General features: G+C 35.2%; 1 protein-coding gene across 1 annotated transcript in view; it reads right to left on the bottom strand.

Annotated features, from left to right (window-relative positions):
• Nucleotides 1-5,336: 5,336 nt before the first annotated feature.
• LOC6050397 overlaps nt 5,337-26,359 on the bottom strand; it is a 38,666-nt gene continuing 17,643 nt past the window's right edge. Inside the window, exons 2-7 of the mRNA XM_038266773.1 lie at nt 25,502-26,196; nt 20,242-20,545; nt 10,825-12,095; nt 5,999-6,680; nt 5,849-5,945; nt 5,337-5,791 (exon numbers count right to left, since the gene is read on the bottom strand). Coding sequence (XP_038122701.1) covers nt 5,596-5,791; nt 5,849-5,945; nt 5,999-6,680; nt 10,825-12,095; nt 20,242-20,545; nt 25,502-26,194 — 3,243 coding nt within the window. The 5' untranslated portion in view covers nt 26,195-26,196 and the 3' untranslated portion in view covers nt 5,337-5,595. The remainder of the gene's footprint in view (nt 5,792-5,848; nt 5,946-5,998; nt 6,681-10,824; nt 12,096-20,241; nt 20,546-25,501; nt 26,197-26,359) is intronic.

Below are 26,359 nucleotides of genomic sequence, written 5' to 3'. Positions count from 1 at the left end.
TTATATAAAATTATTTTTTGAAACAAAAAAAAAGGATTATTTTAGTTGGCATTCATCAAAGCCAACACTTTTCTTCCCCTCAAAATAGATACCACAAAAAAAGAAAAATATTGCGAAAATCTGACGTGTTGACTTGATTCCCCATGTTTGCTCTCCCTGTCACACACGTGGTGCACGCCAACGAGTCAAACTCGGCTGTGTATGTGTGTGTGTGTTTGTCTGTGTTAAGCAAATATGATTGCTTAATTTATATGTAAATTTTTATTACACAGCTCCTAGGTTTTATTTTTACTCGCGCGCTCTGCTCTCTCTCCCTGGTTGGCTGGCGGGAGACTTTATCCTGTAATTCATCATCCTGACGTCGAGAGTCAGCTTTTTTCCGCCGACTGAAACCGGGTGCGAAAAACATATGTGTGAGCATGTGCGTGGGCGTAAATTGGTGTCCTTGTGTGTGTGTGCAAATTGGTACGCGCTCACTTTAATTTTTAATACACATTTTCGCCGAAAACGACTGCTGGGGATGTTGATTTTATTAGGGCTTGCCTGGTGCGCAAATATTTAGTTGGAACTTTTTCGCTGGAAAATGGAAATTCGATCGGAGTTTTCGGGGCGGGATATTTTTGCTCGACGATTTGTCGAAATGAAGTGCCAACGAGTCAACTTTTTCCCATTTAGAGAGCGACAGTTGGTCCCGGGAAGTGCAAACTGGGTTAGCTATTGACTAATAAATTTATAATAATTTAGAAGGTAATATTTACCTACATTTCACTGAGTGCATGTGGCAGGTGGAAAACAAGTTATTTGATAATGGCAATGTTTCGAAAGTAACAAAAAGTTTGAATTTTGTTTGAAAATTTCAGCAAATATTATTTTTTTTTCAAATAATGGCTCTTCTTGGCTTAGTCAAACACTCAAATGTTACTCATTTTTCCTTTTTATTGCCAGGGTTCTCCATTCTAATGCAAACATAGCTCTCCTCAATCACATTTCAAAACCCCCATCATCTCCATCTAACCCCCTCAAATTAGTTTCGATTCGTTCACACATTTTTCTCATTCATCTGGCACCACCCACCACCACCCACAAAATCCACAGAGATGATCTATCTGACCATAGCCACCCTACCGCAGGGGCAATCACAAATGATGAATCTTTGCCAGGGAAATCCCTTCTGAGCAATTCTCTAAGATTCTTCAAATTGCTTGCCTGCTTTTTTTATTCTTTTTATTTTGGATGAAAATTACATTTTTTTTAAATACTAGTCTCATAACAATTTTAATTAAAAAAAAAACAATTCGAAATTTGAAAAAAATACTTTTCAAGAGTTTTTCATTTTTGGTATTTTGTGAAAATCAAAGAATTTCACATAAAAATCTCTTTGTTTTTCTAAATTTTGCATAATTTGGTTTGATTTATTCGGAATTTTCGTTTCTTTCTGAATGTTAGTTCAGATTTAATAAAATTTCATTTTCAATTTTGTTCAGCAGAGATTTGAAAATCAGTTTATTAGTTTCATGAACTGTTCGAGTGACACTTGAAATTCTTAAATTTTATTGATTCTTCATATTTGAATGATCTTCAATGTTTCTTACACAAATTTAAATGAAGTATTTCTTAGTAAAAATAAAAATAACTATAATTTAAGTTCATCTTTCAAAAAAAAATGTCTCAAAATGCAAAGCTTGGCAGAAATTTGTTTACCCATAAAATTATTTAACTATTTATACATATTTAAAAAATCAGATTTATTCAAAGCTTAATTGAGGACAAAAAACAGAAACAAATAAGTATAAATTAAAATTTTATTAGGCATCTTTTTTTTTGCAAATTTCAAGAGAATAACCCTCCCGAAAGAAAGGATTTTAGTGCCCCAAAGAAGCCAAAAGGAGCAGGGGGGGAGGGAGCATCAACCACCCCCCACAATTGGGAGGTTGAGGGTGGTGTTAGCTTTGGGGTTTTGTGATTAATGATTCGATTTGCGCAGCATATTTTTGCTCAAGAAATAAAGGAAGAAATGGGGGGATGGAGAAGGGTTGTGGTCAGCTTTTGGGAGGGGTGGATTGGGGGAGAGTTAAAATGGGGGTGATATCATAGATTAGAGCTTTCTTCGCGAATGATTGCTTTTTTGAGGTGGGGAGATGGCTTTTCTTGGTTTTATAATTGATAGCTTTTGGGGGGGGATGGGGTATGATTTGTTGCGAAAATGGGCTTGTGAAATTGGACAATCTATAATTGTCGAGATCAAGGTCACGGTCATTAGTTTGAGTGCAGTTTTTCAACTGACTCCAAATTGGACCAACAGGCTATTTATTTGCGCTTTTCGGAATGCAAACGATTTTTTCCTGAAACCCAGAACAAATTTTCGCTACATGAAAAGCTGAAAATTGTAGAAACTGCGAGGTATATTTTTTATTATTTTTGATGCGTTATTTTTATTTTGTCAATTTTTATCTGCTTTCTTGATCCACCCTAACCCTCTACTGCCCAAGTTTATTATCGATTTTTTTTGTTTTTAGGAGGTTATTTTGAGCAACTTTTGTTCTACGAGAAACTTTACATCTCTTGTTTTATTTTTAGTATTTTAATTTGCATTTATCATGTTCAGATTAAGTTTGTTTTTGGTAGAATTTGTCATTTTCACGTTTGTGCACTGACTGTTTAAATTTTTGCCTGTTTTTCACATTTTCTGCTATAGAATGGCACCATTTCATTTAAATTGTAATAAAATGCGTAGAGGCATAGTCTGGGAAACTACAAAAATTACTACATATTTCTTTTTACATAAAATATAGGAAATGTTAGTAAAAAACTCTGTCAAAGTTGACCCCTAAAAAATGACATTTTTTTAAAACATTGGCAAAGTCACATAAAACAAGTTAAACTTCCAACCCTAAAATTTTTCAAATTTAAAAAAAATCTTTTTTTACCAAGGTTGAAAGAAAATCTCTTCTAGCGAAAATATGATTGCCTGAAGAGAGACCCTCTGAGTATGCTTTGATCTCGTTTATATTGACTGTCACTTGATCGTTGAGTGTGGCAGTGTTTAGATCGAAGCCCGTCTAGGGGCGGGATTGGGTTGCAGAGGGTTAACTCAATCACATAAAAATAAGTACGGACGATATTTTTTACCACGGAACTTTGAAACCAATGTGGAGCCCCATCCTAACACTTTTGTTTTTGTGCAAATTTAATAAAATAGTTTTTTAAAGAATTAACAAGGCATTGATAAAAAATGTTGGAGAGTCTTTGAATTTTGCCATATTTTTCGATATTTTTAGCTTTATAATTGTTGGTTCTGGTGAACAAAATCATTGCTCTAATTCCAGATTTTGCACCATCCTAAATTCAAGCGCAAAGGATGTCTTTTTAAGTCCCCTAAAATATATCAACAAATTTCGAAAAAAAAACCTAATGGATCTCCTGAAGATAAAGGTTTTCAAACATTCACTAACAATACAAATTTACGTTTTTTTGATAGGAAAAGTAATAAGTTAAATTCTCGACAAGTTGGTTGATTTCTACTATCTAACCGAACAATTTTTTCAAGCTCTTAGTCCAGCCATTAATTTCATCAAAAAATTGACTTTTTTTTAATCACTAGAGTACCCTGAAGCAGAAACCTCTTTTTGATTGGGATATTTTAAGCATCGGTGCCAATTTTGAGAAAACTTGGTTAAGATCCGAGGCTATAGTTGGTAAGAAAAGGAATTTCATGGAAAAATTAGTGTTTTTAACCGCCGTTAACTCGATTTGTTCGACAAAATTGTAGAAAAAAAAAATGTTCAAAAGAAACAGCGTACACAAATTAGTTCATTATTGTTTTTTTGAAAGTATTAAATTTCAATCGGTACATGTTGACCAAGAGGCTTACAATTAGGGTTGCCAGATAAAGCTGGGAATGCCAGATTATGCAAACGTCAGCAAGAATAAAAATTTACAATTATTTATCTGTGTCAGATTTTGACAGATTTCTACAGAATTTTTATGTTCTGCCAATTTAGAACATCGTTTTGATTCAAATGAAAGAGTATAATTTAAAATCGAAAAATTTAGCATATATTTATTATAATGAAAATGTGAAATTAACCTTTTTTAGGCTGAAAAGCACCAAAACCATCTGAATGTTACAAACTTTTGAATTAATTCATATTCTTCCTCCTAGGGAAATAATTTATGATTAATAGATTTTCGTCTGCCAGATTTTTCCACATTTTTTTCAGTACATGGCCAGATTTTTTGCTATTTAGACCTGGCAACCCTTCTTACAATAACCCAGGGAACAATATGCAGCCCGAGGAGCGAGGTTTTGAGCAAAAATCCCATATCATGGGCACCCAGTTGCCACAGATGAGATTTGACATGATTAAGCAGATGACTTTCATCATTAGACGATATAAATTTTGCTTTGTTAAAATATTTTCAAAAAATGCCTTCCACAAGTTGTGTAGTTGAGAGAAGATTTGACGAAAAAATAAAAAATAGCAAAACAAACTTTTTGCGAAACTAAATTTGCTAAAAATGGTTCTAAATGCAAGGGAATTCATTTTAAAATGATTTCAGCTGATTACACTAAAATTTCCATTTATATTTTGAAGTTTTTTGAATTTATTTTGCCCCCTGATTTTTCGGGCCAACACGGATTTTTCGGGCTATCACAAATTAGCACCAAATTATGAGTGCGAACTTATCTTATCTAGATATTAACTTTGCTTGCAAGTTAGTACGCAATATTGCATGCGAGATTGTGCAGAAACTTTTCACTGTTTCATTTGGTCAAATAGAGCACACCTTCTTCGGAAGTTGTAATTTTATTGAATGCAATATCTTTGAATGAGTAGAAAAATTCATGTTGTGTTTGATTCCGTAATCCGCTGAAGTTGAAGTAAAGTTTGCTCTTTTAGTAAACGATGCATTTTTTCTTCAAAACTGGAAACAATGTTGTCGATTTTGAGAACTTTTCCGTCGAAATCGTGATGACTGTTACCGATTTTGAAATGATTTAACACAGTGCCATCCCGCAACAGGATTTTTTCTAACATTTTTGCTTGCCCAAAATCAACGTCAATTTTATTTCATTGACGTCATTATTGTTTGAAGTTTTCGATTGGGGTTCGATCAACAGTTTAGAAGAAAAATGATGTTGTCGTAACTCAGGCCATTCATCTGGCATTTTTAACGGGAGGAAATGTGTCTTCATTTTTATCGAATTGCTCCTGATTTGTGTGAATGCCTTTCCATAAATTGAAAATTTGCATAGATATTGTGTGGTAGTGTTGCTTTGAAGATTTTTATACCAATACGGTCAAATTTCGAAACAAAAAATGGAATCAAATTGGTTTTTTGAACGAGCACCTCGTTTTTATAAATTTATTTCTTAACAAAACAATTATATAACGAAGTATAACTTCCGTCATTAATCCTACAATCCAAAAATATACATTCTAATAAGTTAAGCAAAAAATAAACAAAAATAAATTTAATAACTGAAAGCAGCGAATATTTCCGGCAGGAGTTTTGTCTTTTCTTCAATTCACTAATGACTATACTTTAACTTATCTCGACCTAATTACAACAACACCGAATTCCGAATTCCCTCTAGTCGATTCGTCTCTCACTGTAGAATATCTTGTCGTAGTGGTCGATCAGCTGCCGCACCAGCGTGTTGATCCGGCCCAGGTCGTTGTTCTCGTAGCTCTCCATTAGGCCGAGGGTGGACGCGAACAGGCAGGCGCCCCACACGATGGCCAGGTTCGAAGAGTTCATCATGTTGACGTCGCTGTTCTGATGCACGCTACAAAATTAAATGGTTGTATAAAGAATTTTCGTCAAATTTACAGAATTGACTTACCATCGCAAGTGACGAATTAGGTATCGCAGTGTATTCCTATTGATCAGTTCCATCTTTTCTAAACTAAACTTAATGTTTTCAATGGTTTGGGCTTCATCTGGAAAAGGAAACTTGATTAGTTTGATTCAAAAACGATTCAAAACAACTCACCTTTGGTTTTCTGAACGCACATCTCGTACACGTCCCGCGCAATCAACGGGCTCTTCAGCTCCCGGAAGAACAGCTTCAGCGACCCCGTCAGCGAGTGCACGTCCTGCTTCTTCAGGAACTCGTACTTCTTCGGCGACCGCTTCTCGTTCAGCTTCTTCTTGATCCCTTCGATCGAGTTCTTGTTCCCGGAAGCCCGGTACAGCCCGCTGGTCTCGATGAACTCCGGCTCCTTGAGGATCTCCACGACCTCCGTGACGAACCGGGGCACCTGCAGCTTATCGTCCCGCTCGACCTGGTCCAGCTCCACCCCAAACACCAACCCGTCGTCCTGATTCCCGCCGCTACTCCACGACGAACTCAGCGGCAGAACCGCCTTCATCTTGTCCCGCAACCGCTCGCGCTTCGGCGTCGGAGACTTTTCCTTATCCAACGGCTGCGTCGCCGTCACCGGACCATCCGCCAGGTTCTCGTTGCTCTTGTACGTGCCGACGGGGCTGTCCGAGGCGGGGATCTGCGACTTGCTCGGCGATCGTATCACCGCCGGCCCATAGAACTTGGGACTGTGCAGCTGGGACGCGATCGGGGTCGGCAGCTTACCGGAGTCGGCCGGCGGCGGTTCCACCGGGACGGATTTGTGGTCGACGTTGTCCGCGATCACCGCGATCGTCTTTTCAGTCATGATCTGCAAGAGCGAGGAAGAACGAGACAATGAGCAAGTCATGCGATGGGCGCGATCAAAACAAAACAGACCACGTGAATGGAGCGTTGGTTAGTTCATCACACCCTCGGCTGAATGTCTGATCAATTCGGACGCAATTAAACTATTCAGCGTGGTAGAACGTGGATTGGCCGTGCAAGCATGGTTGAGTGAGTTAGTCATTGGGCACGGTGCAAATTTTAATAATAATCGTGTGATTGTGCTGGCTTTGATAGTGTGTTGAGCAACGACGTGTGAGCATATCAAACGAGTGGAAGAATGCTGATTAGTTGGTGCAGCTGGTTTCGGTTTAATGTTTACAATTTTATCGTGTTGCTAAACAATCAAAACAAATGAATTTCAGTTATTCTGAAAATGCCATTTAGAAATATTTAGGAATGGGATTGGGATTGGGATTGGGATTGGGATCAAAATTCAAAGAACATGTGTTTTGGAATCGGGATGATGGCAGCTATCCATTTCAGTTATAGTTACATGCAAATTTTCATAAAAATTCGTATTTTTCCTGTATTTTGAAAATGCCATTTTTCTCTAAAAAAAACCCCAAATTAATTGTTATTGCAATATTGGTATCAACTGATCGCGTTTTTTTCATACATTTCGATTGAAATGCCATTTTTTATTTAAAATACTCCAAATTTTCACAAAACTACGTGTTTTTGAAAAAAAAAACCTCAAATTTTATAAATTTTTGAAAATACTCAAAACTTCTAAGTATTTTCTGAAGATGTATGACGAAATTCCATTCGTTCAATTCACATATTGTAAAAGCTAAAATTTTAAGTATTTTTTTCAAAAATACGTAGTTTTGTAAAAAATTTCAGTATAAAAAAATTGTCTTTACATTCCAAATATATGAAAAAACCTGGTGAAAAACTGAAATCTTGAGAATTTTTTTTTCGAAACTACGTAGTTTTGTGATTTTTTTTAGTATTTTGCAAGTTTTCACAAAAATACGTATTTTTCCTGTATTTTTAAAATGCAATTTTTCTCTAAAAAAACCCCAAATTAATTCTTATTGCAATATTGGTATCAAACGATCGCGTTTTTTCATACATTTCGAATGAAATGCCATTTTTTTTATTTAAAATACTCAAGATTTTCACAAAACTACGTGTTTTCGAAAAAACTCTAATTTTATAATTTTTTGAAAGTACTCAAAATTTTCACGAAACTACGTTTTTTCGAAAAAATATTTAATTTTTCAGTTATAGCTACCCATATCGTGAAAGTTGAAATTTTAAGTATTATTTCGAAAATACGTAGTTTTGTGACAATTTTGAGTATTCTCTAAAAATGTATGACGAAATTCCGATCGTTTGATACACATATTGTAAAAACTAAAATTTTAAGTATTTTTTCAAAACTACGTAGTTTTAAGAAAATTTTCGGTATTTAAAAAAATTGTCTTTACATTCAAAATATTTGAAAAAACCTAATCATTTGATTCCCGTATTGTGAAAAACTGAAAACTTTAGAATTTTATCTTTCGAGAATGCGTAGTTTTGTGATGTTTTTTAGTATGTTCAAAAAGTGTTGCTATTACATTCGAAATGTTTGAAAAAATGCCAATCATATGATACCCATTTCGTGAAAACTGCAATTTTGAGCATTTTTTTTTCAAAAATACGTAGTTTTGTTTTTTTTAGTGTGTTCAAAAAATGATGTCTTTACATTCGAAATGTTTAAAAAAAACCTGATTAATTGAAACCCATGCTATGAAAAACTGAAATTTTGAGTATTTTTCGAAAATACGTAGTTTTGTGATTTTTTTTTGTATTTTCAAATAATGTTGTTATTACATTCGAAATGTTTGAAAAAATCCCAATCATATGATACCCATATCGTGAAAACTGCAATTTTGAGTATTTTTTTTTCGAAAATACGTAGTTTTGTGAAAATTTTGAGTATTTTCAAAAAAATGATGTCCATGCATTCGAAATGTTAAAAAAAACCTGATCATTTGATACCCATTTTGCGAAAAACTGAAATTTTTAGTTTTTTTTTTCGAATATACGTAGTTTTGTGAATATTTTGAGTATTTTTAAAAAATGTTGTCATATTGGAAATATGAGCTTACAGAAATAATCTTAACTATAATGCTCAAAACTGTGAACAGGACATTTCTTTAGTTTTGTTAGGTGGATGATTCTAACATTAATAGAAAATTAGCTTTCATTTAACCTTTCTACGGTATTGGGGACCTTTTCGGTCTTTCTGACGTTAAATTTATAGTATAAATACACATTTTTCAAAAAAATAAAACAAACAAAAAAAATACTTTCAAGATATTGGGGTCTTTTTCGACCCAAAACTTTAAACAATCGTCAAAATTCCAGTTTTTGACCTAATCCGGTTCTCTTGGTCTCAAATGAAAGCTTAGGATGTCCTCTTTTCGAAACCGACCTGGCAAACCGGATTTGGTCACTGTGGTCACCGGGAATCTGCTACAACCGAAAAAAGACCTTTGACCTTTGACCCCAACTTTGACGACCTGTATCTCTGGCAATTTCAACCAGTCAGGATGCTCCGGAATGCATTCGACAGGCAATTACCTGTACTTTGACCACAAATATTCATATCAGGGCCAAGTGACCTACCGGTTCCGGAAATCCGGAACATCAGAAACGTTCATGTTTTACTGTTTTCCGTGGATACTTGATAGTTAAAATTGATTTATAAAACTTACTTAAACACAATACACGATTGCTAGAACCACTTTGGAGTGTTACTGACCAATTATAGGTTACCTGGAACCGGTTCCCGAATACTCGATGAACGGCCAACTTGACTTTTTTTTATGAAACCCCATCATGTTGCATATCATGAAATTGAAAGATATGACAATCTACGGTCATGCCGTTGTTCTCTAACCCATTCTGGTCACTCTGGAACCGGTTACCGATGGGGACACTTCCGAAATTTGCAAGAAACCCTGTCATCCGACATATCAAACCTCATGAAATTGAACGATATGACAAACTATGTTCATTCAGTTGTTCGCTGACCCATTCTGGCCACTCTGGAACCGGTTACCAGTGGCCCCTTGGGGACACTTCCAGAATTTGCAAGAAACCCTATCATCCGACATATCAAACTTCATGAAATTGAAAGATATGTCAATCTATGGTCATGCCGTTGTTCTCTGACCTACTCTGGCCATTCTGGAACCGGTTACCGGTGGCCCCTTGGGGACACTTCCGCAATTTGAAAGAAACCCTATCATCCGACATATCAAACTTCGTGAAAATGAAAGATATGACAAACTGTAGTCATGCTGTTATTCTCTGACTCATTCTGGCCACTCTGGAACCGGTTACCGGTGGCCCTTTTGGGCACTTCCGGAATTTGCAAACAAAAACCTATCATTCGACATATCAAACTTCATGAAATTGAAAGATATATCAATCTATGGTTATGCCGTTGATCTTTAACCCATTCTGGCCACTCTGGAACCGGCTACCGGTTGCCCCTTGGGGACACTTCCGGAGTTTGACTGAAACCCTATCATCCGACGTATCAAACTTCATGAAATTGAATGATATGGTAATTTATGGTCATGCCGTGGATTTCTGACTCATTCTAGCCACTCTGGAACCGGTTACCGGTGGCTCCTTGGGAACACTTCCGGAATTGAGAGAAACTGAGAGAAACTGAGAAACTGAGTTATTTTTGTTTGAACTTTGATGGCGGGAAGGGAAGAGGGCGAACATTTCAATAAAAAAAAGTTTACGGTGTTTATGGATGCCCCCGTTACTTCTTTCTGTAGAAAAGGAATTGTAATGATTTGGTAGCATTTAGTATCGACAGTGTCAAAATTGTATTTCTTCATGATGCAAAATTACTTTTTTGTTAATAGACAAAATAATTTCTCACAAAATTGCAGAAAATCACAAATAACTAGAATTGTTTACTATTTCTAAAACAAACCGTGCGCTCACATTTCCGGCAGTGTGCAAAAGTGTTAGTTTCATTCCCTGATTAGTACACCGACTGTAGATAACAATCACCCCTGCTAGTAGAACACCTAATCACCGTGCTGTGTTAGTACAATCTTCCCGCTTCCAAATCACCTTCCCCACACACACAAACCCCCGGATTTGCTCACCACGTCCTCCTCGTCGTCGTTGTAGTTGACGTTCAGCAGCATAAACTTCCAATACTGGACGCAGTCCGGTATCGAGTAGCTGCCGGTTGAAATGACGGCCGCGGGTTTCTCCAGCAGCAGCTCGTCAAGCGCTTCGTCATCCGAGGACGATGACTCGACGCCGCCGCAGCTCGAGCAGAACGAGGACGTTTCCGAGGCGGACTCGTCGTCACGATAGTCAAAGACGTAATCCCGGCGGTAGTTGTAGACGATACGGTTGACGCGGGGATCGGACGGGTGCAGCAGGATGCAGACGTTCCGGTACTGGTCCAGCGGGTGCCGGATGTTCCGGTTGGGGACGGGGGGTGGCGCTGGGCGGAGCTGTTTGGAGAAGGCAAAATCGTCGACGACCTCCCACTCGGAGTCGTCCCGCGGAGGGTCGAGCCGGATGTACTCGTAGATGTGTTCCTGCTCGGAGGGAGCTTCTTCGTAGACCGGTTCCGGGTTGGGTTCCGTTTTGCAGGTCCAGATGTGCTGGTAGATGTTGTTCTGCTGCTCCGAGCAGTCCAGGTCGGAGTGGACTCCGCTGGTGCTGCTGGAGTTGCTTTGGACTTCTGGGTCCGGATTGGGCAGCAGTTCACCCTTGCGACGTCGCCGTCGTCGAAAGTCCTCCAACCGGTTCAGCATGGTCTCGTTGGCCTCCAGAAACTGGAAGTACTGATCGATGCGGACCGAGTCCTGCAGGGCACTCCCGGTAGACTCCGTACTCCGGTTTGTCATCACTACCCGATACCAATCACGTTTGTTGAACCCCCGTCGACAACCTCCAAGCCTTGAAAGCACCACAAACACCTTGAGCCAACGCGTGTACGTCAACACCACTCGACACAGACTGACGTCCAAGTGGAACTTTTGCAGCCGTAACCGCAACTCGCAAACAGCTGAATTCGGCTGACGGTCGTAGTGTTTGCTCAGCGATAGCTGAGGTGCCCGATACGGGCTTATCACCGGCGGCCGCTCCTCCTCCTCAACCTCGGAGCGGTCTTCTTGTTCTTCGATGACGATGACACTACCCGGAGTGAGGGTTCCCCCCGCAGACGAGCAGCAGGACGATACCTCCTCGAACTCGACACTGCCGAATGTGACGAGGACCGGGTCGCCGTAAAGGTGGTCGTCTTCGGCGCTGAAGCGTCGTCGTTTTCTTTGGTTGTTTTCCCAGTTTAGACGGAATTCAGCGATTCGATCGTCTAGGTCTGATTCGCAGAACTTTGGAATTATGGGCGAGCGATACTCTGGGAAATTGAATAATTTTACACATGTTTGTATGACTTTTTTATTTGACTGAAGCTTTGTGTGTGTGTTTTAGTGATATTCTAAAAAATTAGTTTTTTTTTAACTTGATGTGAAATTTTGTTGTTAGTTTTGAACAATTAACAATTTTAATTCAATTATCAATTCTGGAGTTATTTTTAAAAAGCTCTAATAAAAGAAATTGCTCTTTGGTTGTTTTTGAAACCGCCTTGAGTGGAGTTTTCAAAATCACCCAAAAAGATGAAAATGTAGAGTCGTGTGGTGTTCGTCGGGGGGATCGGTGTGTGACGTCGCGCGCGAGAATCCGCGAGAAAGTGGTGGAAGATTCTGGAACCATTGAAAAGAAGTTCGCGTCGAGGCCTTGGAAGTTGGGCCATCAGTCGTGTGGTGTTCGTCGGGGGGATCGGTGTGTGACGTCGCGCGCGAGAATCCGCGAGAAAGTGGTGGAAGATTCTGGAATCATTGAAAAGAAGTTCGCGTCGAGGCCTTGGAAGTTGGGCCATTAGTCGTGTGGTGTTCGTCGGGGGGATCGGTGTGTGACGTCGCGCGCGAGAATCCGCGAGAAAGTGGTGGAGATTTCTGGATTTCATTGAAAAAGGGATTCACGTCGTCGTGTGTATATTCACTTTCATTTAGTTTTGAAGCCCTTCCCATAGCATCGTTGCTCGGATGGCACGCCGGCGGTAGAAGTGAAAAATCGCGATTGAGGAATTGATAAGTCCTTCTCATAGCGTCGTAGCGCGGAAGGCAACGATTATGTTTCCCTGATCTATTTAAAATTGCACGTCGCCGAATAAATCGATAAATACAATAACATTTAATTTTGAAAGTCCTTCCCATAGCATCGTTGCTCGGATGGCACGCCGGCGGTAGAAGTGAAAAATCGCGACTGAGGAATTGATAAGTCCTTCTCATAGCGTCGTAGCTCGGAAGGCAACGATTATGTTTCCCTGATCTATTTAAAATTGCACGTCGCCGAATAAATCGATAAATACAATAACATTTAATTTTGAAAGTCCTTCCCATAGCATCGTTGCTCGGATGGCACGCCGGCGGTAAGATGTGAAAAGTCCTTCTTATAGCGTCGTAGCTCGGAAGGCAACGATTATGTTTCACTTTCTGGTCATATCATCTACCAAGATGAATCCTGACCTTCCTTTCCTTCCCCTACTAACACAATTCCCCCACTTCCCGTGATGCTTGAAGGAGATGCTGTGGATTCAACGGTCTCATGCGGTGTCAACAGGTATAGAGCGACAAACTCTGTGTCTGATGAGTCTGCAACTTCAACTATCGGACTAACATTCCTACCTTTGTTGAACTGCATCTCCTTGGGGGGGCGCCGGTATTGACTTGAAGCAGAGATCTTCAGGGGTTATACAGTGAGGATGATTAGCTCCCACTAATCATCTGTTGGTTCATTGTGTAACTTCAGCTGATCCGTCAATAACGGAGTAGCAGCTCATTGGCAGTCAACCATGCTCTGCTCATGCTCACCCAAAAAGATGAAAATGTAATTTTTGTATATCGTACTTTTTCAAAAAAAAAATTCTCTAGATTTCTTGAGATATCTTCATAATTTCCTCTGTTTTTGTATTATCCTATGAAACAATTTTCTTTTAAATAGAGTTTTGTCTCCTTAACTGACCAAAATATATTAGGGCTTATAGTCAGGGTTGCCAGGTTGCCAGATAAATCTGGGAATGCCAGATTTTTCAAGTGTCTGCCAGAATAAAAATTAACCCTTCTCTGTGCCAGATATTGACAGATTTTGACAGATTTTAAACTTTATGCTCAACAATTATTCGGTTAAAATGAACGAATATAATTGAAAATAGAATGTGTATTTCTTAAATAAAATGCAAGTTCAATTTTTTCGAGGCCTTAGAATCAGTTAAACCATCAGAACTCTACAAACTTTTGAATTAATTTATATCCTCCCTCTTCTTCACCATTCGAATTTGTTAGATTTTCGTCTGCCAGATTTTTCCAGATTTTAAATAAATACATTGCCAGATTTTTCAAATTTGACCTGGTAACCCTGCTGGTAACCCTGCCCTAAACACTAAAAAGGTCAAGATCTCATATATTTAAAACAAAAACGTTTATTTGAATAAATTTTGTCTTTTTCAAATAGAGAATGTCATTAGGTTGGTACAAATTTTATTTAAATTTTTTGTCTCCCCCCTTCAAAGTCGGGCCGAAAAATCAGGGGGCAAAAAAATAGTTTTTCAAAAAACTTCAAAATTTCAATCGAAATTTAAGTGCAATAAACTTTTAGTTTGTTTGGTTTATTTAAAAAAAATATTTTTTGAAAATTTTCGTACAGCAAAAAGTAATTTTTCCGCTTAAATTTTTGTTTTGGTCAAATCATACATTTTTGAAAACTGATAATTGCAAAACAACTGAACTAGTCTAAAATTGATTTTAAAACTTTTCTTTCATTCATATGTTTAAACTAAGGCTTGTTATTTAAATTTTTATTTCTTTGCCCCCTCCCCTCGACCAAAGTATCTCATCTGTAACGTTTTTGCTGCATTTTGATATTTATAGATTTGTTTTCCAAATTTTGATTTAGTTATTTATTTTTTCATTTAAAGATTTAATTATTTATTTATTTATACTTGCACTTTTTCATTGCATTTCAGCTTTCATCTTTGTTCTTTCAACTTCAATTATTTGGTTGGTTATTTATTTTAAACTTACAATTGAACCTTAAAGCATGTTAAATTTAATGCCTGAATATTTGTTTAACCAAAATGGTGTGTTGAAAAGGCTTCTTAAAAACTTCTCATAACAGCTATTTCTTATTTTCTTTGAATTAACCTTAAAAATTTGATGAATTATTATTATTATTAATAATACCAATAATAATAACATTAATCATTTCCTTTCAAAATAAACGACTTTAAAAATTAATTCCATTTTATTTTCAAAAAAGGCCGGTCTCAATTAAAAATTAAGTTTCTCCTATCTCAAAAAACGAGAAGACAAAAAATATAAGCAAAACAAATGCTCATTACAAACACTGTTACTATCAAATTGAAATGGTTTTGATTGCATTTTATTTGTTTTTATGTCATCTGGGCCACTTTGAGCTATGAATATTTCATAATTTTATTTTTAAATGAATAAAAAATTAAACTTGAATTTGAGGAAAAAAAAACATTTTTACTCTCCTTTATTAAATTTAACAAAAAGTTAAAAGAAATATATTAAAGGTCTAACTACAACTTTCCTTAAGACACCAAATTGCAAAGATATGCTTTCTCAAGATTTTGGATGATTTATAAATACAACTTGTTTGAGAACCTTTTAATAGAATGAATTATCGACGGTTTCCACGCGAGATCGACCATAAAAATACGATTTTGAACCGGACCATTTCCGATCTTAATAAAACTTGTTGGATCGTTTGTCCTACTCAGATCAACAACTCCTGTGCACTTAGTTTAGTAATTCACAATGGCATTTGACTTTTAGGAATTCTTTTAGTTTTAAATTATTGGTAATTACTTTTAAATTGAAAAAATCATATCGTTCGAAGCAGATGTTCAAAAAATCGATCGAAAGTGTGTTTTAACGAAAATCGTGCGCTCTTTTCAATGAAAATATTTCCAAAAGCCGAAACTTTCATTTTCGATCAAAAAACAGCCAAAAATCGTTTTTTTTTCGAAAATCAGGCTGAATACACCCTTAGATTCAAATTTTGCCATTACCATTCGAAAGAGCGGACAATTTCCTACTTTTCTTCCATAGACACCAAGTTGGAGCGAAAGCGTTTTCGAGTGGTTTGTAAATAAAAACCTTTTTTCGTTTTTTTTTTATTTTTTTCCAAAAAACTAAATTACATGTTTTATGGCAAATTTTGTAACAGATCCCATTTTTAAACATAAAATAAAGTTCTGCTTCCGTCTTTTTGAGTTTTTCCTTGACGTACCAGTTTCAAATACATATAAAAGGAACGAAATAATTACTAAAGATAACCAAAAAAGGTGCACTTAAGGTAACATTTCCTGAACCACTTTTATAATGGAAAAATGTTTATCTCACTCGTTAGTGTTGTATTTAATATTTTTTTTCTTATTTTATTTTCCAAATTCATCTGGAATCATCATTTATTCTATTTGCGTAGATTTGAAGCTAATTATATCAAGAATAAATTTGCAGAATAAACATGCTATTTCATCAAATCTCTGAAATGCTACAACAATTTTTGTATAGAAAAGCTGCAAATTGTAAAATTCTGTGATATTTATTCCCTTTTCGTCCTACTATTACTTAAATTATTCTCAGGATAACAAATAAAAAATCCTGTGTTGGATTTTAATTTTATTTTAATTGTAGGGAAAAAAACACGTTGACAAATTATTGAACATCTTACAAAATTCTGCTAAGTGACTTACAACAATTTTCCAGGCAAACGGCATGGCCAAACTCTAAGGTGCTCGTGCCTGGCACGTCAGGGTGTGCTTTAAATAACAATTATGGCGATTTTGCAAAAAAAACACATATTTCCAAAAACAACTTGACATTGTTTAAACTAACATAAGATATACGGTTTGTACATGGAAAGTGACTAATTTGGCTTTCAAGGAAAAATACGCATGAGTTCAGTCTAAACGGCGTTTGACAATGATTATAAAAAAATACTCAAAATTGTCATCTTTGAACCGCCCTGACGCGACAGGAATCACCCTAAGAGCCAAAAAAATAGGAAAAAAATATTTTGCAGGTATTAACAACACTGACGAGTGAGATAAACATTTTTCCATTAGAAAAGTGGTTCAGGAAATGTTACCTTAAGTGCACCTTTTTTGGTTATCTTTAGTAATTATTTCGTTCCTTTTATATGTATTTGAAACTGGTACGTCAAGGAAAAACTCAAAAACACGGAAGCAGAACTTTATTTTAAGTTTAAAAATGGGATCTGTTACAAAATTTGCCATAAAACATGTAATTTAGTTTTTTGTAAAAAAATTAAAAAAAAACGAAAAAAGGTTTTTATTTACAAACCACTCGAAAACGCTTTCGCTCCAACTTGGTGTCTATGGAAGAAAAGTAGGAAATTGTCCGCTCTTTTGAATGGTAATGGCAAAATTTGAATCTAAGGGTGTATTCAGCCTGATTTTCGAAGAAAATTAGATTTGTGGCTGTTTTTTGATCGAAAATTAAATTTTCGGCTTTTGGAAATATTTTCATTGTAAAGGGCGCACGATTTTCGTTAAAACACACTTTCGATCGATTTTTTGAACATCTGCTTCGAAAGATATGATTTTTTCAATTTAAAAGTAATTACCAATAATTTAAAACTAAAAGAATTCCTAAAAGTCAAATGCCATTGTGAATTACTAAACTGAGTGCTCAGGAGTTGTTGATTTGAGTAGGACAAACGATCCAACAAGTTTTATTAAGATCGGAGATGGTCCGGATTTTGTGTGGTCGATTTCGCGTGGAAACCGTCTATCTTTTTTAACGAAAAATGTCTTCAAAATAAGAACTGTTTGTTTTGTTATGAAATAAAATAAAAGATAGAATTTTAAACTAGAACTAACAAACAGCTTGAATTCATGACATTTTAAAAGTCATCAAATCATGCTACCCATTTTTTGTTGAAAAAGTTTCCAGCTTCAAGGATTACTGAAATTATATCACAGATTACTCAAAATTTCCCTAAATTTCTGAAAAATGACAGAAAATACTCAAAATAACTCAAATTAAAAAAAAAATACTTGGAGTTACTCAATACTAAAGTTAGAATAATTAAATAATTCATTCTAAAAGCCTCACAAATATTACCACTATTTTCAAACTCGAAGATAAAAAAACAGAACCTTTAGAATTAAATTAAATTCAATACTATACTAAATCAGATCAGTTTAGATTGTTTTATTTGTAATTATTGACAGTTTTTATGAACAGATTAAAAAAACTATACTCAAAATATTTTTTTTATTCTTCTTAAAAAATAGGTTTTTTAATCCATAGCAATAAAACATTTTTTTTTTCAATTTATATTTTTTACCATATTTCTATTAATAACGACTGAATAATTACTGAAATTGAACAGGTTTGTCATATAACTGTGAATGTACTGTGTAGAGGTGGGCAAAACCGCTTTTTTTAGGAGCCGCTCAATTCCATTCGCTTACTAAAAAGAGCCGCTCTTTTGAACGGCTCTTTCATTCTATTTCAAAATTTTGATAAAAAGGTTATTTTTAAGAATTGTGTGATTTTGCGAACCCTTATCTAAATTCTGATTTAATCGAAGAAGTCTAAAAACACTGAAGTTAAATCAGGTAAGAGAATCATTTTTTTTTTCATAATCTCTCAGCTATTTAGTAGATTTTTGGTAATATTTTACAAGCTTTGCAATTTTAAATGCTCAAATTTGTATTCGGATAATACTTTAATGTACGATCAGTTACATAAAGAAAAGCTTTTTCATTTTGTTTAGAAAATTATTTACTTTTGGAATTTCAAAGAAAAGTAGGAAAGTGAAAATAAGTTTGAAAACTTTAAAGTGGTATTTGGCAGCAATGCTATTTTGGGATTAATTTTTACAAGCAATTTTTCAATTGAGAGTTGTATTTTCAATTATAAAAACAAATTTTGTTATGCAATTTGTTTCAAATTCGATAAATCATATTTATAACAAGTTTTTAAAATCATTTTATCTTGGAACGGTTTTTTCAAAAGACCGGAGTTTGAAAAAGAACCGCGGTTCATTTTTTTGAACCATGGTTTGTTCGCTCTTTTTAGTGAACCGGCTCTTTGAGCGGCTCGCTCTTTTTTTGCCCACCTCTATCACTGAGTGATTCTGAGTCTACTGAAATACTTGCTAAAATTCGAGTAATTCTGCAAAAGTGACCAGCCGTTTGAAACCCCTATATAATTGATAATGTCCCTTTTTCGAAAAGAAGATTAAAATTTAAAATTCATGCCTTTGTTTCACAAATTGAGCAAACAAATTTGGTGATTTGCTTTTATGAGGACTAACATACTTTTATGTATTTTTTTCAACTTATTGCTTATATTCAAAATATTAAATAAAAATTCTAATGTTTTTTGAAAAAAAAAGCTTCCTGATTTTTAAGAAAACTGATACAAATATTTTCAACGGTCTATTTTGCCTTCAAAAAAAAATCCATTAAATTTCTTAACTAGTTTTAGAAATAAAAAACTGCGACTATTTTCAAAAAAGTTACCTAAAAATGGCTTTAACTTGAAAACGGTGCACTTTATCTAAATTTCACTAAAATACTATTTCATTGCAAATTTGATTTTACATCGAAAAATTAAGTTGAACATTTTTTGCGACCAATATTTCGATTTTTTGAAAAAAAATCAGTATTGATTAAAAAAATCATAACTCAGTCAAAGATTTTTGGCACATCCTGGAAATTCCTGAAAAGTTGGCATTTGATGTCCCCTAAAACATATAAAAAAAATGCAAATCAAGTATTACATTCAAAAACAAAAAAAAAATACCGATTTCGTAGAGAATTGCTTATATGTTTTGAAAGCCTTCACCTCAAATTTCAGTCAATTTTCTCCATCTAATCTCGAGATATCGTGACACCTGTTAATCAACTCGGTATTTCGAGAAAAAAAAACTCTAAAACCTTGACAGTTCGGCTTTCGCCTTTCAAAATTTCAAGCTCAAATTGTCTGTACTGATTTTTTAATCTAGAAATATATTCATAAAACGTTTTGGAGTGATTGAAAATAATCCTTTCAGTGGATTTAATAATTTTTTTGCAATTCCGTCGTGAAACTACTTACTTTTCCTGTCATTCTTGAACGACGAAATAGCCTACTTTTCTGTACCAAAAATAACAGAATCAAATAGCAACAGTTTTAAAAATAAATGCTGAAAAGTTCTACTCGGTGAACCTCGTTGGATAAATGTACGACTCGTGCTGAAAAAATCCTCTTTTTGCAACTTGTTGCATAAACTACTATTATGTAATATGAAATCTTCAAACTTTTCCAAATCTTTCTGTGGTTATTTTTTTCTTTATCTTTTCACAAAATATTCAAGATTCAGTTTTTGTTGATTTTAACACTCACAAAGCTTCAGTCAAATGAAAAAAAAATCTCCATTTCCCAGAGAACCCCACTCACCTCTGAACCCCCCTCGAACTTCCCCCACGTCGTTGAACGTCACCGACGGAATGCTTTTCACGTGGTACTCGCCAATGTCGCACTCGTAACTTTCAACGCAACTTCGCAGTGACGTCATCCAGTGGTTCACGGCGTCGTCATCTTCTGCGTCACCAAACAGCAAATCGTCGTCACTATCGTTGGTGGGCGTTAAATTCTCGTAAATCGCACCGGAACAAAGGTCGATCAAATTCGCACTCAAACTTTTCACTTTCAGCCCGCTGGTGCCACCAGAGCAGACCAACTCCAAGTCGGCGCTCGACAGCTGATCGTCGAAGGGTGGGGGAGTGGAAAAACGCAACGAAATTGAATAACATGAGATTTCTCGAGCTTTTTTCGTTTGTGTGGTTTCTTTGCGAGGTGGAGAAAATGTTGGTTGGAAGGCGCGTGAGAGGTGCACTTTATGGGAGGGGGTGGTTAACTTAAAACATTAATTAGCTGTGGAAACGAACGTGGTTTTAAATCAATCGCGGACGAGGGTGGCTTAACCTTGGTGTGCGGAGTTCGGTGGAAAACTGCACTTTAACAAGTTTTGCGGCATCTTTTTTTGCAGCAAGATCTTATCGATTGCTGTTAATTTTTTTTCGAAATTTAGGGCAGGTGTAAATTTTGGAGCTGAAATTTAAAGGAAAATTGAGAAAACAACTCAGGAAAATCATTGCACACGATAGAGTGTACAAATAAAAGTTTATAATACCATTACAAATTTAGTGTCTAAGTGAACCTAACAAGAAAGAAGAAATCAGTAAATCAAAATAAAACGTTTAAAAATATTTTTGAGCCAAATTTAAATCATTACTAAATTAATTGCTTACTCAGAAAAATATACCCACCGAAATCTGAGCTTTAATTTTGAGTCAATATAAAAATTCAAAAAATGTTGTAATTTGGTAGTAATGGTAATTTGTAGTTAAGAGAGAAGTGCATATTAAAAAAAGATTCAAAAATATTAAACAATTCTGAAATCCTGTCATAAAAATATAAGTAGAAAAAAAGCAAGAAAGTTTTTTTTAATATAAATCTAATATTTTTTGCAAAAAATATTCTCTAAATAGTGGAAAACAGCAAAAAATATGACTGAATCTCGAACCTGTCAAACATATCAGAATATCCCCATGTTAAAAGCTTAATTATATAGCATTTACTATTATAGTTTCAAAACTTAAAATTTATATTTTCTTGGCTTCTCGTCAACATTAACATTTAATCAACAAGACGAGTTTCAATCTAAAAATTAACTTACTTGATTTATGTGAAAATGTCTCAATGCCTTTTTTTGTGCAACTTTGTCCATGACTCGAACTCATATCTCCTACTTTTTAAACTAAAATATTCAGACATTTCTTGCAACTTTACAAATAATGATTCCATGATCATTCCAAAAACGTAAAAAGCAAGAAATTAAATGTTAAACGGAAAATGTGAAAAAGAATTGATCAATACAAGAAAATTGCCATTATACTATTGAAAAACAAACTCGAATTGAAATAAAACCATATAACCATTTAAAAAATAGATTTTTCTAACGTTAAAATGGTTAAAATGCATCTACTAAGCACGAAAAATAAAAAAAAGTGTAAATTAAATAATAAGCTACACAGAAAAAAAAAGTTGAATTTTGGAATGTTGAAAATTTGGTAGGTTGAATATTACCTCTTTTTTTGAGTAATATTACATAAAAAATGTGTAAAAATGTGAACCTGATGAATATTCATCAAAAACTGATGAAAATTCATCATTTTCTGGAGTAAAATTCATCATTTTTTTAGCCACAAAATCTGTCACCATTTCCTGATGAATATTACCATCATTTTTTTTTTCTGTGTAACCTTGTAATGATTTTTTTTTGATTTTTGTTTTATCTTCCCGACCTTCTAATCATTTAAAAAAAACTTTTGTTATGCTCAAAAATTGACTTATCTTGATAAAGTATGTCTTGTTTCATTTTTAGGATTTTTATTTGATTTTTTCATGTTTAGTTCATGTATATTTCTGATAATATTTGGCTTTTTCATTCGCTTCCTTACTCCTCCTTACCTTTTGCATTTTCAGTTTTTTCGTGTTTTTACAATCCCTTTCGCAATGTTCAGTGTAAGAACGAATTGCGTTTTTTTACAATCCCTTTGTCATTTTTTGCTGCTTTCTTATTTTTACATAAAATATAAAATATGTTAGTGGAAACCCCTGCAAAAGTTATACTTTCAAACACATTGGCAAAGTCACATAAAGCAAGTCAATTTTTCAACTCTGATTTTTTTTTTCAAATTATAAGAGATTCTAATTTTTTGAAATATCAAAAATTGGTTTAAAAATTGATTTTTGGCAATTTCATAGATCGAAGCCAGCCCGGCTGCAGGTTGATTTTGTAATTTTTTACAATTTTAAATCTGATGATTTAATTTTTATGAAAAAAATGGAATTTAAATAAAACCATTAAACCAGAGAAAAAAGTTTTTTTTGTAAAGTCAAAAATTTTAATACATTTTTAAATTTTTTGACTTAACAAAAAAACTTTTTTCTTTAATTTTACACGAAAAAATGCAAAAAACAGTTTGAATGATAGGGTGACAAAAAATAATGAATTACCAAATCAATTGCTTTATGAAAAATATTAGTAAAGTTTTAAGAATACGATCATATTTCACAATGCTTGAGAAAGTCTCACCGCGCTTTGACACGGAAAAGATAAATGTCCAATGTAAAAAAAAACATATTTTCATTTTCCACTCTTTTTGATAAAAACTGTAAATCATGAAAAAAAAAAAATATTCGTATTTTTCGAGATATTGGTTGTTGGTGAATGAAGGTCAATTAGTAACACTAAGAAAAACAATATTACACATATTTTTTATTTAGTTCGATAAACATTTTATTAAATTATGCTTTTCCTTCATGATATGTTTTTAAATGGAAAAAAAATAATTTTAAGTCAAATTTACTCAAATGCCTACAAAAACTGCACTTTACTTAAATGTCATTATCGTAATTTATCGGTAATTTTCGACTTTGATTCAGATTCTAAAAAATGTCTTTATGACTCCAGTACCAGATTATGCATCTTAAACTCAATTGCAAATAATGTCTTTTTGCAATTCCGTCGTGAAATTACTTACTTTTCCTGTCATTCTTGAACGACGAAATAGCCTACTTTTCTGTACCAAAAATAACAGAATCAAATAGCAAAACTGTTCAAAATAAATGCTGAAAAGTCCTAATTTTCAGCACTGAAATGGGTGCTGAAAAGTTGTACTTTGCAGCACTTGTTTCGAAAAGTAACACTTTTCAACATTTTTTTTTATTTAATCGATTTATTGACAAAATACATGAAAATTTGACTTAAAATTTCACTCAATTGGTGTTTTTCGGAATTGCAAAAAATGTTGTATGAAACTCGTTGCAAAACTTGATTTTTTCAGCACTCGTCGTAATTATCCAACTCGTTGAACCTCGTTGGATAAATGTACGACTCGTGCTGAAAAAATCCTCTTTTTGCGACTTGTTGCATTAACTACTATTTTTATTTCTTAGATCGAATAAAATAAATAAATAAATAAATTAACTAACTTTTAGTAATAAATTGTATAAAAACTTTGTCCATGCATTCCCAATTAGTTTTTTCATTCGTTTTTCCATACAAGTCTTCATACAATTTTGGGGAGGCTAAATATATGAAATTATGAATGTTGAGAAGAGATTTTCTGATCGATTTGATGTTTTCGACAAAGATTGTTTATTACAGGTACACGGAAAAATCCGGGTTTTAAATACAATTATTTAAATTATTTTTTTTTAATATTCCATTTTTTATTGTTTTAGGCGAATTAAAAATACATTTTCTAATCCATTTTGGAAAAATAACAAAGTATTTTTTATTTACAAACCTTTGAAAAATAAAGCCAGATTTTTTTGAAATTAATTTAATTGAAAAGATCAGAAACTTTTATAAAAATTTCCGAAACATGGTCAGTTCAAAACTACAGACTAATTAGGTGACACTTTGAAAAAACCCATTTTCATCGAATCAAATTCTTTGTTAGGTTTTATTTCAGAAACAAATTTCCCTATTTTTAAAGTCTCAGAGAGAAAATTATTGGATATTTTCTCTCCGCTATTCGAAATTATTGTTTCCGGGTTTGCTTTTGCCACAAGAAATATTTTAAAAATACAAAAGAATAATACATTAAAAATTTATACCACAAATTAGCTGATTGTTGAAACGGTATTGCACACTTTGCACCAAATTCTCCACCCTTGCAAATCATAACTGCACACCAAATATATGCACACTTGAAATCCTACCCCTTCTCCTCCCCGCTCGCCTAGAGTGGTGCGTGTCTCGACTGGGCTTTGTTGCTTTCGACCACTTTGGGAGCGTTCTTTTATTACGTAACGCAGTAGGGGGGGGGAGGGGGGGTCGGAGGCCGTGTTACGCTCCATACAAAATTTTTAAAATTTGTATGGAAATTTTGTTACGAGGGGGGGGGGAGGGGGTCTAAAAGTCCGATTTTTCGCGTTACGTAATAAAAGAACGCTCCCTTTAGAACAGTTTCAAACTAGGGTGTGTGTCTTAGATTGTTTTTTTTTCTGCTGTAGTTTGAGGTGCACTTTGTTGGAGAGCTTTTTACAACTTGCACGATTGTCTAAAAATCTTTGAAATCCGCAATACATTTTATCAAAACAATTGTAGAGTACTTTTCGATAGCAAAATCAATTTTGCTTTAAAAATGAATTTAATTTTTTTATTGTCCAGGTTTTACGATATTTTTCTTAAAACACGATTAAAGATTCATCCAAATAATTAAAACAAAAACAAAGAAAAGTCGATTTGCGAAAAAGTAGAGAACCACTTAGATGTAATTTCAATGTATAAAGCGTATAAATAAATAGAATGTATAAATGGGCAAATTGTTTTTCTAAGTTTCTGCACCGTGAAAAAAAAAATCATATCTCTATTATTAACTAAAATTACTTTTCTTGTAATTCTTTACACTTTGACGCATCCAATTTACCACTCCCTGCAAATTTGCATTGAATTCCTAATGATTAATCCAACCACCTTTCGCGAAATCATCTAAAAATAGCCCCAATCACTCATCGCGCACCTCCCAGTTCCGAGACTTCCAACCAACAACAAATCGCACGAAAAAAAAATAGTATTACACTCTTATAAACTCTTTTCCAGTCATGATTCACATGCACAAACAACGCAACAAAACTCTACCTCGCTCTCTCCCTCTTCCCCGTCGTCCGTTCGGCCCGCCTCGATGCCCGCTACTCCCCGCTCATCATCCCGCATCCGGCAAATCTCGCCCAGGTCAAACGACTTGTTCGTCCGGAACACGTCCTCGAAGCCGCCCGCATTGTGCACAATGTCACTCTTGGACAACGGCCGGGGCCGCTGCCTTCGTTTTATATCCGCGACGTTCCGGGCCCGAATGCGCGGGAACTTCCCCAGAAACTCCTGAAACTTTGCACTGTACTTGCGACGGAACTTTCGCGCACTCGTTTCACTGTTCCGGTCGGACCCCGCTTCGTCGTCAACGGCACAGAACCCGCAACGACCGGCGCCGTACAACTGGCCACAGTCCTCGCAGATGTTCTCGTAGATGTTTTCCTCGCACTTGCGCAACTTCCCGTACGGCCCGCTGATCGGTTCCGGCGCGATCAAGTTCTCGTAGATGTTCGTACTCCACGGGCGAGCTCCGTCGACTTCGTCGACCAGTTCACTACTGGCTGGTGGTGAGCCACCTCGGCGTAACCACCTGCCTCGTTCGTCATGATCGTCGGCTTCACAGTCAGTGAGTTTGCGTTGTTGTTGTTGTTGTTGTAGGAACAGTAGCAGTTGCTCTCCGGCACCACTACCTCCTCCGCCGATTGATGATGATTCTTCTTCCATGGAATTTCTTGACATCATTGCTGGTGGAACAAAGTGTTTTTGGAGCGATTCGCTTTTGTGTGGAGGTTCTGTTTTGACGGGAAGACCAAAATCGACAATATTTTCGTAGTATCTCGGCAATAACTTTTCAATAGGGCGCAAGCTTGCTTGTTTTCGTCCAAGGTACTGCCCTAATAAAATTTA

This window comes from Culex quinquefasciatus, chromosome 1, assembly GCF_015732765.1.
Source record: "Culex quinquefasciatus strain JHB chromosome 1, VPISU_Cqui_1.0_pri_paternal, whole genome shotgun sequence".
NCBI lineage: Eukaryota > Metazoa > Arthropoda > Insecta > Diptera > Culicidae > Culex > Culex quinquefasciatus.
This window is presented reverse-complemented; position numbering and strand designations above follow the sequence as displayed.